The 12,189-nt window shown below is 40.2% G+C and overlaps 1 protein-coding gene and 1 long non-coding RNA gene across 2 annotated transcripts in view; one reads left to right on the forward strand and one right to left on the reverse strand.

The window, feature by feature from the left end:
* The window catches only part of LOC127534895 (uncharacterized), a 382,765-nt gene that overhangs the window by 154,444 nt on the left and 216,132 nt on the right, over positions 1-12,189 (reverse strand). The window lies entirely within an intron of this gene.
* fras1 (Fraser extracellular matrix complex subunit 1) overlaps positions 1-12,189 on the forward strand; it is a 338,079-nt gene that overhangs the window by 133,272 nt on the left and 192,618 nt on the right. The window contains 2 exon segments of the mRNA XM_051951259.1: positions 1,231-1,374; positions 7,997-8,143. Coding sequence (XP_051807219.1) covers positions 1,231-1,374; positions 7,997-8,143 — 291 coding nt within the window.

Raw genomic sequence — 12,189 nt, forward strand, 5'->3', positions numbered from 1 at the left:
GTTGTGGTCTGTATCCAAATCTCAGGATGCTGGAAAGCAAATCTCGTTCCGAAATCGCGCGATTTCGGAACGAGATTTGCTTTCCAGCATCCTGAGATTTGGATACAGACAGAGATTTGGAAAGACAAGTATGCCTTTTTTTTTTTTTTTTGCTATTTTGGCATGAAAGCTGTCCAAAATGACTCATAATTGTCCAAAAATACTGAAAACCTGTCCAAAAAGTAAGATAAGGATCATCCAGAAAGACTCAAACTCCTTACAACTCATTCAAAATTACTTTAAATTGTCAAAAATATATGTTTGTGACCCTCAAAAAGGGACTAAAATGCTACATTTTCAATTGAGGTTGGGCTCATGGCGCCAGGCAGTCGGATTGATCCATATTTCCTTTTAAAATACAGACTTTAGTCAACATTTCACCAACTTGTGAGGCTCTACCATCAGTAGGATTTGATGTGTGACAACTTTGGCAAGACAAGGTTCCAGTTATTTTGGGCAGTTTTTGGCATGAAATTAGTCCAAAATGGCTTTAGATTGCCCAAATTTACCAACGATTTGCCCAAAATAAGTTGAGGATTGTCCAAAATGAGCCAAATTTGTTTTTAAAATAAGGTAGTGTGTCTTTCATAGACATCGGCAGACGTTTACATCGTAAGACTTGCGGCTTCAGTCGTGGTTTCACATTTCTGTTTCTTCCTGTTTACACCTCAAATATTGGTGCACTTGTGGGAGGTTTGCTCAGCTGCACTTGTTGCTCAGAGCCGTAATATGCTTCCACTTGTTTCTTAGTTAAAAAGTAAATTTGCACAGCGGCTTACCCTGAGGAAGCCGCTTCAGCTCATGAACTGTCGGTGAAGCGTTCAGTGGAGCTGTTGGCTGATAAACTGTGGATGTTCCCAGAAACTCCCAGCTGGATTCATTTTGGAGGCTAAAACTAGCTCCTGCTAACACAGAAGCAAGCACACTGGATGTGAATGTGTTGGAAAAAAAGTGATTTTTTTTTTTTTGTGTGTCCCAGCGCTGTGCCAAATCAAATTTCCGAAATATGTGTGTCAGCGTGGGAGGGAGTAACTTCAAGTCCTCCGAGTAAAACGGCGTCGGCCCGCTTCTACGGGAGAAAATTAGCATGAAATTGAAAGTCAGGATGTATGTGGGGCTGTGGAGTGTTTTCACATCCAGCATCAACACATTTCAGAGCGTAAATAAAATCTGTTCACTGTGTGTTTGCAGCCCAGTGCCATGCAGACTGCCAGTCCTGTTCCGGCTCTCCAGACCGATGTGAGAGCTGCTCGGATCCCAAGTCCTTCCTCCATCTGGGTCGCTGTTTGTCCGTCTGTCCGGCCGGATTCTACGCCGAAGGACGAGTGTGTGCAGGTAGGCCTGAAATCCAAACACACACCATCTTGTTATCCCTCTTATGTGGCTCAAAAATTGTTCAAAATGAGTTTTTTTTAAATCCGAAATGACTCGAAAATGTTCAAAAATAAGAAAAGACTGTCCAAAGTGAATTGAAATCTGTCTAAAATGGATCCAAATGGTGCCAAATTTGTCCATAATCATTAAAAATATGCTCAAAATTTGTTCAAAATGATATAAAACCTGTCCAACATGACTCAGAATTGTCCAAAATGGTTAATATTTGTCCAAAAAAAGGTAGATATGGTCCAAAATGACTTGAAATCTGTGGAAAATGACAATAGTGAATAATTATTGGCCCCTGAAAATGGAAAATCATGATGGTACTGTGGACCCAGAAAGTTCCTGTAAGTGTATACATATGGATGGATCCATATTTCTACTAAAAATGCAGTCTTTGGTCGACATTTCACCAACTTCTGAGGCTCTAGCATCAGTTCAGTCTGATGTGCGGCAAGTTTGGTAAGACAAGTTTCCATTTCTTTTGTCATGAAATCAGTTCAAAATTACTCAAAATCGTCAGAATTTACTCAAGATTTGTCAAAACAATGTCAGGAAGAGTCAAAATTTGCCTGAAATGACTTGAAAATGACTGAAAATTGCCAAAAATCTATAGTTGTTACTCTCAAAAATGGACAAAAATGCAACACTTTCAATCGTGGCTGTCTTTGTGTCCACAGAAAGTTCCTCCATCCATATTTCTACTAAGAATACAGTATTTGGGCGACATTTCACCAACTTTTGAGGCTCTAACATCAGTAGAATCTGATGTGTAACAAGTATGGCAGGACAAAGTTTCAGTTTTTTGATATTTTGACGTGAAATCTGTCCAAAAAGTCTCAAAATGATCAGAACATACTTAGGATTTCTCTGCAGGGATTCTCACTATTGCTGGTTGGTCTTTTGTTGCCTCGTTTTCGACTATTACAGCCTGTTATCGTTTCCGTAGAAGAGATAATGGAGGCGCGTAGCTGCTGCCCTTTGAAGCAGCAGAATTAACCTTTTGAAGCGTCTGCAGACCGTCGTCCTCTCACAATCATAACTGGGTCATTACAGCACAGAGGTTTATAATCAGCAGCATTATTCTTTCCCTGCAGTGATACTGATATGAAATGTGAGAGCACCGAATGCAATATTTCATGTTTTACAGTCTCAGTGTTTCTGACAGTTTCAGTGGCGACCTAAACGTGACTCTTATTTGTCTAAAAATACTGAAAATCTGTCCAAAAAGACTCAAAATCATCAGAATATACTAAAGATAAGAAACATCCAGAAAGACTCAAACACCTTGAAACTCATTTAAAATGACTCAAAATTGTCAAAAATCTGTTTGTGACTCTCAAAAATGGACAAAAATGCAACATATTCAGTGTGTCCCTCTTAAGTTCCTGTAAGTATACATATATATATGTATATATATGGATGGATCCTTATTTCTACTAAAAATTAGGGCTGCAACTAACGATGCATCAACTAATCGTCTGAGCATGATACGTCATCAAAAGCGGAAGTGAGCGCGTAATGCAACAGAAATCAGCATCCGACCGGAGCGCGGAACACGGACGGACATTGGCGCTGCATCGTGCATGTATTATGTATGCACGCTGCAGCGCCATGTCCGCGTTTAGATACAGCTGTATAGTAAACGCTGACATCCGTGTTTACGATAGATCACAGATGTCGGCGCTGCATCGTGCATACATAATACATGCACGATGCAGCGCCGACGTCCGTCCGTGTTCCGCGCTCCGGTCAGACGCTGAATTCTGTTGCGTTGCACGCTCATTTCCGCTTTTGATGACGTATCGTGCTCAGACGATTAGTTGACGCGTCATTAGTTGCAGCCCTACTAAACACAGTCTTTAGTCGACATTTCACCAACTTTGGAGGCTCTAACATCAGTAGAATCTGATTTGTGGCAAGTTTGACAAGACAAGGTTCCAGTTTTTAGATATTTTGACATGAAGCCTCTCCAAGATGACTCATAACTGTCCAGAAAGACTGAAAATGATCAGAATATACTAAAGATTCGTTCAAAATAAGAACCGGATTGTCCAGAAAGACTCTTTTTTTTTTTCCTAAAATGACTTGGAACTCATTCAAAGTGACTCAAAATGGTCAGAAATATGTTTGTGACCCTCAAAAATGGTCAACAATGCAACATACCGGACTTTGCAAAAGTTCTGTTACACTCGGTTTCATGATCTTTAGAGACGTTTACATGTCGGAGTGAAAAATTCCATTAAATAAACTGAAAGTTCTACCTTATAGGCAGGTGTCCTTAATACAATTTTTTTTTCTCCGGTGAAGTTGTATCAAGATGGAAGTCAAAAGAGTTGAGATATCTGCTCTCCTTCGTGCTGAACATCAGCCGGATGACCGTCCACAGAGTTGCGGAGAGGCTAAAGAATGGTGAAGATCTTTCAGGTCTTCACCATTCTTGAAAGATCACTGAAAGATCTTCACCATCCTTGAGCCTCTCCGTGACTCTGTGGACGGTCATCCGGCTGATGTTCAGCTGCTTGGCTCTGTCAGACTTGTTGTGGCCAGCATGAAGGAGAGCAGATATCTCAACTCTTTTGACTTCCATCTTGATACAACTTCACCGGAGAACAAATTTGTGTTAATGACACCTGCCTATAAGGTAGAACTTTCAGTTTGTTTAATGGAATTTTTCACTCTGACATGTAAACGTCTCTAAAGATCATGAAACCGAGTGGAACAGAACTTTTGCAAAGCCCGATATTCAATTGAGGTTGGTTTTGTGGTCCCAGAAAGTTCCTGCAGGTGTGAATATATGGATGGATCCATGTTTCTACTAAAAATTCAGTCTTTGGTCGACATCTCAACAACGTTTGAGGCTCTAACATCAGGAGAATTGGATGTATGGAAAGTTTGACAAGACAAGTTTTTTTTTTTTACATTTTGGCTGATTGGTAGAACAACAAACCTGGTGAGCATAGAGGTGCAGATACGATCAGATGGAGGCCTCAGCTGGTCCACTTGGGTGCTTAAATGTTCCACCAGCTGTGCTGATGCTGGCTGCACAGAAGCACAAAAACAAACCATCGTTTCCACCGGAGCACCCAGTGAAGACGTTTAGTCGCACTCGACAAGTCTTTGGTCCCATTTGGTCCCACTGTGGAACTCTAATTAAAGCTCTAATTAAAACAGAAAGGGATGATATGAAGGCGTCAGGAGCAAAATGAGCGACTAAGCTCATGAAAAATGGGACAATAGAGCAAAGCAGCTGTGAAATTTGACAGAAAATAAAATCTGCAGGACTCAAATTTAGCTGCACGTGTGTTTATTTCTTGTAATTACACTGCAACTTTTACTGTAATTATTTTATTATTTTATGCGTCGAAGATTGTCGGCTGCATTTTTGTTCTCGCTGTTTATTTTTTTTAGGAAGTGAAGTTTTGATCCAGAACTCTGATTTTTGATAAGATCACGTCCGTCTTCTCATCTCTCTCAAAAATCTTCTCTCTTCTAATCTGTTTGCATCCTCGTATCTCCTCTTCCTCTCTTTCGCTTATCTCTGCCTGTGTGGGCGACCTGGAGGCTTAACGGGGATTTTAGCTGCTTTTTTATTCTGTAATCTTAAGGTTTCCCCATTAAAAAGACATCCTCACTGAATTCCCTTCTTCTCTCTAAATGTACCCGTTTCATTAACATCCTCGCGGAGACGTCGTCTGAGAGCAGATTACATTGTTCCAGACAGAACCGTTGGTGTTAAAGATCCCTAAGAAGGTGCTTTTCATCAGAATGTTTGGATGTAATGATGCGATTCTCATTTCTCTGTGTAATGTAGTGGGGTTCCGCTCTTCCAGGTGTATTGCTTTTTGCTTTTTAGACAGAATTTAATCTGCAAAACTTCCTGTTTTGGAATGTTCTCTTTGATAAATGTTGCTGATACTGATCAGAAGCAGAATCTTCTCGGGCTTCTTCTTGTATTATTTATGACGGTGAAGACGCAGCATCTGTGTTCTCCGGCCTCCCGCTGTGATCTGCCTCAACTCCATCTGCAGGCCTCAGAAGTTCATCATGATCCTAAAATAAACCCACATAAAAGGATAACAAACAAAAAATACCGTAAGACTTAATTTAGGAAAATTCAAATGAGAGAGATTCTGTGGAGGACGCATTTGCTTATTGTGAAATAAATATTTGTGGATAATTTGCTGCTGAATTACTCGACACAACGTTTAGTCTTTTCCCTTTGAATATTTGTGCAACATCTGGGTTGAAATCTGGCTCGTGTTTACTTATGCTTGCTCTGGGATCTCCAGTTTCCCATCAGTAAAAGCTTTACAGAGGCAAATACAAGGATACTGTTGAACAAAGCTCAATTTAAATCTGGACTGGAGTTCAGCACGGTGGTGGCGGCATCATGATGAAGCATGGTGGTGGCAGCATCATGATGTGAAGCATGGTGGTGGCAGCATCATGACATGAAGCACGGTGGTGGCAGCATCATGACGTGAAGCACGGTGGTGGCAGCATCATGACGTGAAGCACGGTGGTGGCAGCATCATGACGTGAAGCACGGTGGTGGCAGCATCATGACGTGAAGCACGGTGGTGGCAGCATCATGATGTGAAGCACGGTGGTGGCAGCATCATGATGTGAAGCATGGAGGTGGCAGCATCATGATGTGAAGCACGGTGGTGGCAGCATCATGATGTGAAGCACGGTGGTGGCAGCATCATGATGTGAAGCATGGAGGTGGCAGCATCATGACGTGAAGCATGGTGGTGGCAGCATCATGACGTGAAGCACGGTGGTGGCAGCATCATGATGTGAAGCATGGTGGTGGCAGCATCATGACGTGAAGCACGGTGGTGGCAGCATCATGATGTGAAGCATGGAGGTGGCAGCATCATGATGTGAAGCATGGTGGTGGCAGCATCATGACGTGAAGCACGGTGGTGGCAGCATCATGATGTGAAGCACGGTGGTGGCAGCATCATGACGTGAAGCATGGAGGTGGCAGCATCATGATGTGAAGCATGGTGGTGGCAGCATCATGATGTGAAGCACGGTGGTGGCAGCATCATGACGTGAAGCATGGAGGTGGCAGCATCATGACGTGAAGCATGGTGGTGGCAGCATCATGATGTGAAGCATGATGGTGGCAGCATCATGATGTGAAGCATGATGGTGGCAGCATCATGATGTGAAGCATGGAGGTGGCAGCATCATGATGTGAAGCATGGAGGTGGCAGCATCATGATGTGAAGCATGGTGGTGGCAGCATCATGATGTGAAGCATGGAGGTGGCAGCATCATGATGTGAAGCATGGTGGTGGCAGCATCATGATGTGAAGCATGGTGGTGGCAGCATCATGATGTGAAGCATGGTGGTGGCAGCATCATGACGTGAAGCACGGTGGTGGCAGCATCATGACGTGAAGCACGGTGGTGGCAGCATCATGACGTGAAGCACGGTGGTGGCAGCATCATGATGTGAAGCATGATGGTGGCAGCATCATGACGTGAAGCATGGAGGTGGCAGCATCATGATGTGAAGCATGGTGGTGGCAGCATCATGATGTGAAGCATGGTGGTGGCAGCATCATGATGTGAAGCATGATGGTGGCAGCATCATGATGTGAAGCATGGTGGTGGCAGCGTCATGATGTGAAGCATGATGGTGGCAGCATCATGATGTGAAGCACGGTGGTGGCAGCGTCATGGTATGAAGCATGGTGGTGGCAGCATCATGATGTGAAGCATGATGGTGGCAGCATCATGATGTGAAGCATGGAGGTGGCAGCATCATGATGTGAAGCATGGTGGTGGCAGCATCATGATGTGAAGCACGGTGGTGGCAGCGTCATGGTATGAAGCATGGTGGTGGCAGCATCATGATGTGAAGCATGATGGTGGCAGCATCATGATGTGAAGCATGGAGGTGGCAGCATCATGATGTGAAGCATGGAGGCAGCATCATGACGTGAAGCATGGTGGAGGCAGCATCGTGACGTGAAGCATGGTGGAGGCAGCATCATGACGTGAAGCATGGTGGTGGTAGCATCATGACGTGAAGCACGGTGGTGGCAGCATCATGACGTGAAGCACGGTGGTGGCGGCATCATGACGTGAAGCACGGTGGTGGCGGCATCATGACGTGAAGCACGGTGGTGGCGGCATCATGACGTGAAGCACGGTGGTGGCAGCATCATAATATTGGAATGGATCCAGCAAACTATAGATTGTTTAAATATAGTTTTGACACTGATACTGAATATTTGGCCACTGAAGGATCTGAATCTGCATTTAGTTGAAACAAAATTGATGTTTGGACTGATTTAGAGGAGCTTCTCTTTATTTTCCACTTCCGTCTTTTCTTGTCAGAGAAGAAAAGCTGTGAAAAGTAATGGTTTCTGTTGGAATATGAGTTTCTATTACATGTGGAAAAAGCAGCTTTGTGAACCCGCAAAGCAGAATGTGAGCTCTTTAAAGGTTTAAATGTGTCTCCATGGTAACCTTTCCTCCTGTATTAGGGTATCAAACTGTGACATGTTGCCCAGCATAAAGCCGTGAAGCCTCTGACCCTCCACCCTGTCCTCCACAGCCTGCCAGTCGTCCTGCTCCACCTGTTCCAGCAGGTGGGACTGTGATTCCTGTGGTTCCCAGCTGCCCCTGCTGAGCCCTGATGGCGGACGCTGTTTGGCCTCCTGCCCCGCCGGTTCCTACCAACACGACCAGACACGCTGTGGAGGTGAGTAACGACACGTGAACTCAACCTGTGGTCTCCTGGAGGCCGTCAGGAAGGTCAGGATGGAGGTTTCAGATTCAAACACTGACAGCAATCTGAATTTAAAAGGTGCAGAAGAAGGTTTCAGGAAGCAGCAGTTTAAAAAAAATATAAGGTGTAGAATAAAGTGAATTTGATGAATTAGTACAGTTTTAAGGTCAGCTTTTCTAATCGGTCAGGACATCACACATGCTTAGTTCAAGGACCGTTGGAAAGCTAAAAATCCAACAAATTTTACTGTTTTTTTTTTTTAGTTTTGATCGCCAAGAAAATTTCATAATTTTTGTGATTTTTTTATTTATTTTATTTTGTCTTGCCTGTCAGTTGCCTTTGATGGTAAATGGACTTTTACATATAGAATATAACAATATATAGGAGCACAGAACTATTTTTTTGGTATTTTTTTGAAGAAGACAAATGAACTATTACAATTTTAAGATTAGAATTAGTGAATTTTCCCAGTTGATCCGCATATCATATATGCTTAGTCCAAGGACTGTTGGAAAGCTAAAAATGCAACAAATTTTCCAGTTTTTATAGTTTCTGACTCTGATATTTTGGTGATTTTTTTTTCTTTTTTTTAGAGACAACATGGCTTTCAAGTGATAGATGATAAAATAACTTTGATATGCAGTATTTAAAAACACATAGGAGAATAGAACTTTTTATTTTTGGCATTTAAAAAAAAGACGTAGAATAAAGTGATTTTGTTAATATATTTTGTCATTAAGCTTATATTTGGTCAATTTTCCCAACTGATCCACATGTCATACATGTTTGCTTCAAGGAACGCTGGAAAGCTGAAAATCCAACAAATTTTACAGTTTTTACAGTTTCTGGCTCTGATAAATGGCATCATTTTGGCTTTTTTTTTTTTAAAAGGAAAACATGCCTTTTTGGGCTTTAGTGAATCTACATAATATATATTTTAAGAATAGTAATTATTAGCTAATTTTTTTTAGATTATAGTGTTGTTCTGTCAGGGTTTAGATTTTAATCTCTCATTCTTATTCCACATATTTATGGATCTTTATCTTCTGATACTTCACATCTTTGCCTGATTTAGGACCAGCTTGTTGCGTTTAAAGCTCCTAAAATCAGCAGTAAAACATCTGCACACAGCTGCAGCCTCACAGCGTTTGTGTCGACTGAACTCGGCGTGACTTCTGCCGATCAGAAAAAACTTCTAACTGAATATTTCTGAGTCTTTTTCTCTCTCTGGGCTCTGAATGTTATTGCTGCTTTGCTGACTGAGTCTGAGGTAAAAGCCGGTGAAAGTCATCATCTGGAGGCTCGGATGAACCAAATATCTTCACAATATTGAGCACATTTTCTTGCTTTTCTTATTTCCCAACGGCTGATCTGTGGCTGAACTTCGGAAAAGTTCGATTTTGCTGCTTTTTGATGCAAAAAAATAAAAAAAAGCGCTTGTCAAGAATCCGATTTTAAATTTCTTCCTCCGTTTGTCTCCCAAAGAACACGATGAAAACCAGTTAGCATTTGAAAATTGACGTGGAATTGGAAATTAAATTATCCTGAAACTTAACGAGGTTTTCTTCAGGGTTTTATTGCTTTTTTTTTCCCTGCTCAGCTGAAGCCGGGTGTGTTTTAATATCTGCGTTTTTTTACACGCCGCCAATCACTCGACACCCAGAGGAGGAAAAACCTGAGAGCTGCTGCCGGGGAATAATCCCTTTTATAAAAACAAAGAGCTGCATCGTTAAATCCTTTTGTTCTGCTTTTATTTATTACGTCCCGGCTCTCTGGATGGCTGCTAATTTCATAATATATGGGAGGAAAAGGTTGAAAAAGCAGAACGGCTGCTGGGATCTGGTTCGGTTTCTATCTGGTTTGTTTTTATATTTTGAAACGTTTACTGTCCCTAATTTGTCTGCAGCCATAAATGCCAACCTATAGAGGGACTAGTCACTTACAACAGAGAGTTTGTGTTTTCTAGCAGCCTCCAGAGCAGACGATGGGTTCCAGGGTACATTTGCTTTAAATGACTGATTCCCACCAGCGTAAAAGTAGTTTATACATTATTTAAACGAACATTTTGTGCTTTTAAAGTGCAAATAAACAGCCAGACTGTTGTCCAGAGCAAGAAAGAACAGCAGGAGTCCTAATCTGAAATAAAATAGTCAAGAATAGTAAAACTACTTTAAAAAATATATACTTTTCTTTTAAAAATCGCTGAAATATCTTATGATTTAGCTTATATTTGGTCAATTTTACCCAATTGATCCACTTGTCACACATGTTTACTTCAAGGATGATTGGAAAGCTAAAAATCCAACAAATTTTCCTGTTTTTACAGTTTCTGACTTTGATAAATGGCTCAATTTTTGTGTTTTTTTATTATTGTTTTTTTTTTTTTTAAAGAGAAACATGTTTTCTTAAAAAATCAGAAAACAGAAACAGGTGATGGGTGGATTTGACCTTTATGCAAGTTCTCTGTTGGGAAAATTACCCAAATCTGTGCTAAAAGTCATTATATTTCAAGATCACTTTATTGTTTGTGTCACTTTTTTTTTAAATGTGGAAAATAAGTGACTTCCTCAAATCAAAGCTTAGAAAACTGTACAAAATGTCCACGTTAAGCTTCATGTCTTCTTCCTTATGTGTTAATGTATTATTAATTAAGTCATTGAATTCAATTCATTTCAAAGAATAAAAAAATCACAATTAAACTGTTTAAAACATTGAAATGTAGAAAATAAAACCAGTTCTGGCCTGTTTTCTGACAGTCAACATCTGTATCAGTGTTTTTTTTCTGTGATTTTATTAGATATTATCTTTTTCTTTTGCAAAAATGAACAAAAGGAAAATAATTTTAATTTATTATTTAATATGCATATTTACTACTCACACTTTTAATTTAAATAACAGCAAATATCTGTAAAATAATTATGTTTTTTTTCTGATTTAAACACAGTAAAAATAGTATTTTTTTTAAATGGGTAAAAGCTAAAATAAAATCAATTAAATAAGGTAAAAAAATCACAGTAAAACTTATCTGTAGTCATATTATTTGCTGATTTAAATACAGTAAAAGTGTCATTTATAAATAGAACTCAGTAAAAACTGTAAAATGAAATAAATTAAATAGTAACACTAAATACTTTTTCAAAAATGTATAAAAAAAGATATAATTAAATCCATCCATCCATTCTCTATACACCGCTTTATCCTCATTAGGGTCATGGTGATATCATTAAATATTATTTTAATTTAACAAAACTGTATTTATTATTTAATATGCATATTTATTATGCACATGTTTTATTTAAATAACAGCAAATATCTGCAAAAAAGCTTCATGTTCTGATTAATATACTGTAAAAAAAATTGTATAATTAAAAGAATGGCTGAAAGCTGTAACAGAAAGTAAATTAAATCAATTTAAACCATCTACAGTGTTTTATTGAAGCTCATCAAACAAAAAATCTGATCTTTCTTTATCTCCTAATGGATTTATATCGCTGTTATCTGCAAGCTTATTTATAGCATCGCCTTGAACAACTGTATTTTCATCCATTACAGCAAAAATATGCAGATGAAAGGTACAGATAACACTAAAAACATGTTCAGAAGTGGAAATCAAACAGCCTGGTGGCTGCTTTTCTGCACTGTTGGCAGGTTTTAGGTGGATTGAGGCTGCAGCTTCTCATATCCAGACAGAGATTTGGGATTTCGAAGGTATCAGAATCACAGAAAATTTAAAAAAAACTTCCAATTTCAATGACAGGTTTTCAGAAACAGCTCCAGTTTCTTCATATTATTTATTTATCTGCTGGTCTGCTTCCTCTCCACGCCGGCTTTAGTTGCTGAATCTCTCGTCGTCGTCGTCGTCTATTGCTGGAGGGTTTTTCGGTGTGTTCGTGTCCTCGGCTGCCCCAGAAGGACCGGCAAAGATTATCCGGTGCATCCGACTCCATGCAGAGCAGAGCTTTACACGAGTGTTCCTGGCAACTGGCCCGCTAGGATTACACTCGCTGATAAGTTTACGC

The sequence above is a fragment of the Acanthochromis polyacanthus genome, chromosome 7 (genome assembly GCF_021347895.1).
Source record: "Acanthochromis polyacanthus isolate Apoly-LR-REF ecotype Palm Island chromosome 7, KAUST_Apoly_ChrSc, whole genome shotgun sequence".
NCBI lineage: Eukaryota > Metazoa > Chordata > Actinopteri > Pomacentridae > Acanthochromis > Acanthochromis polyacanthus.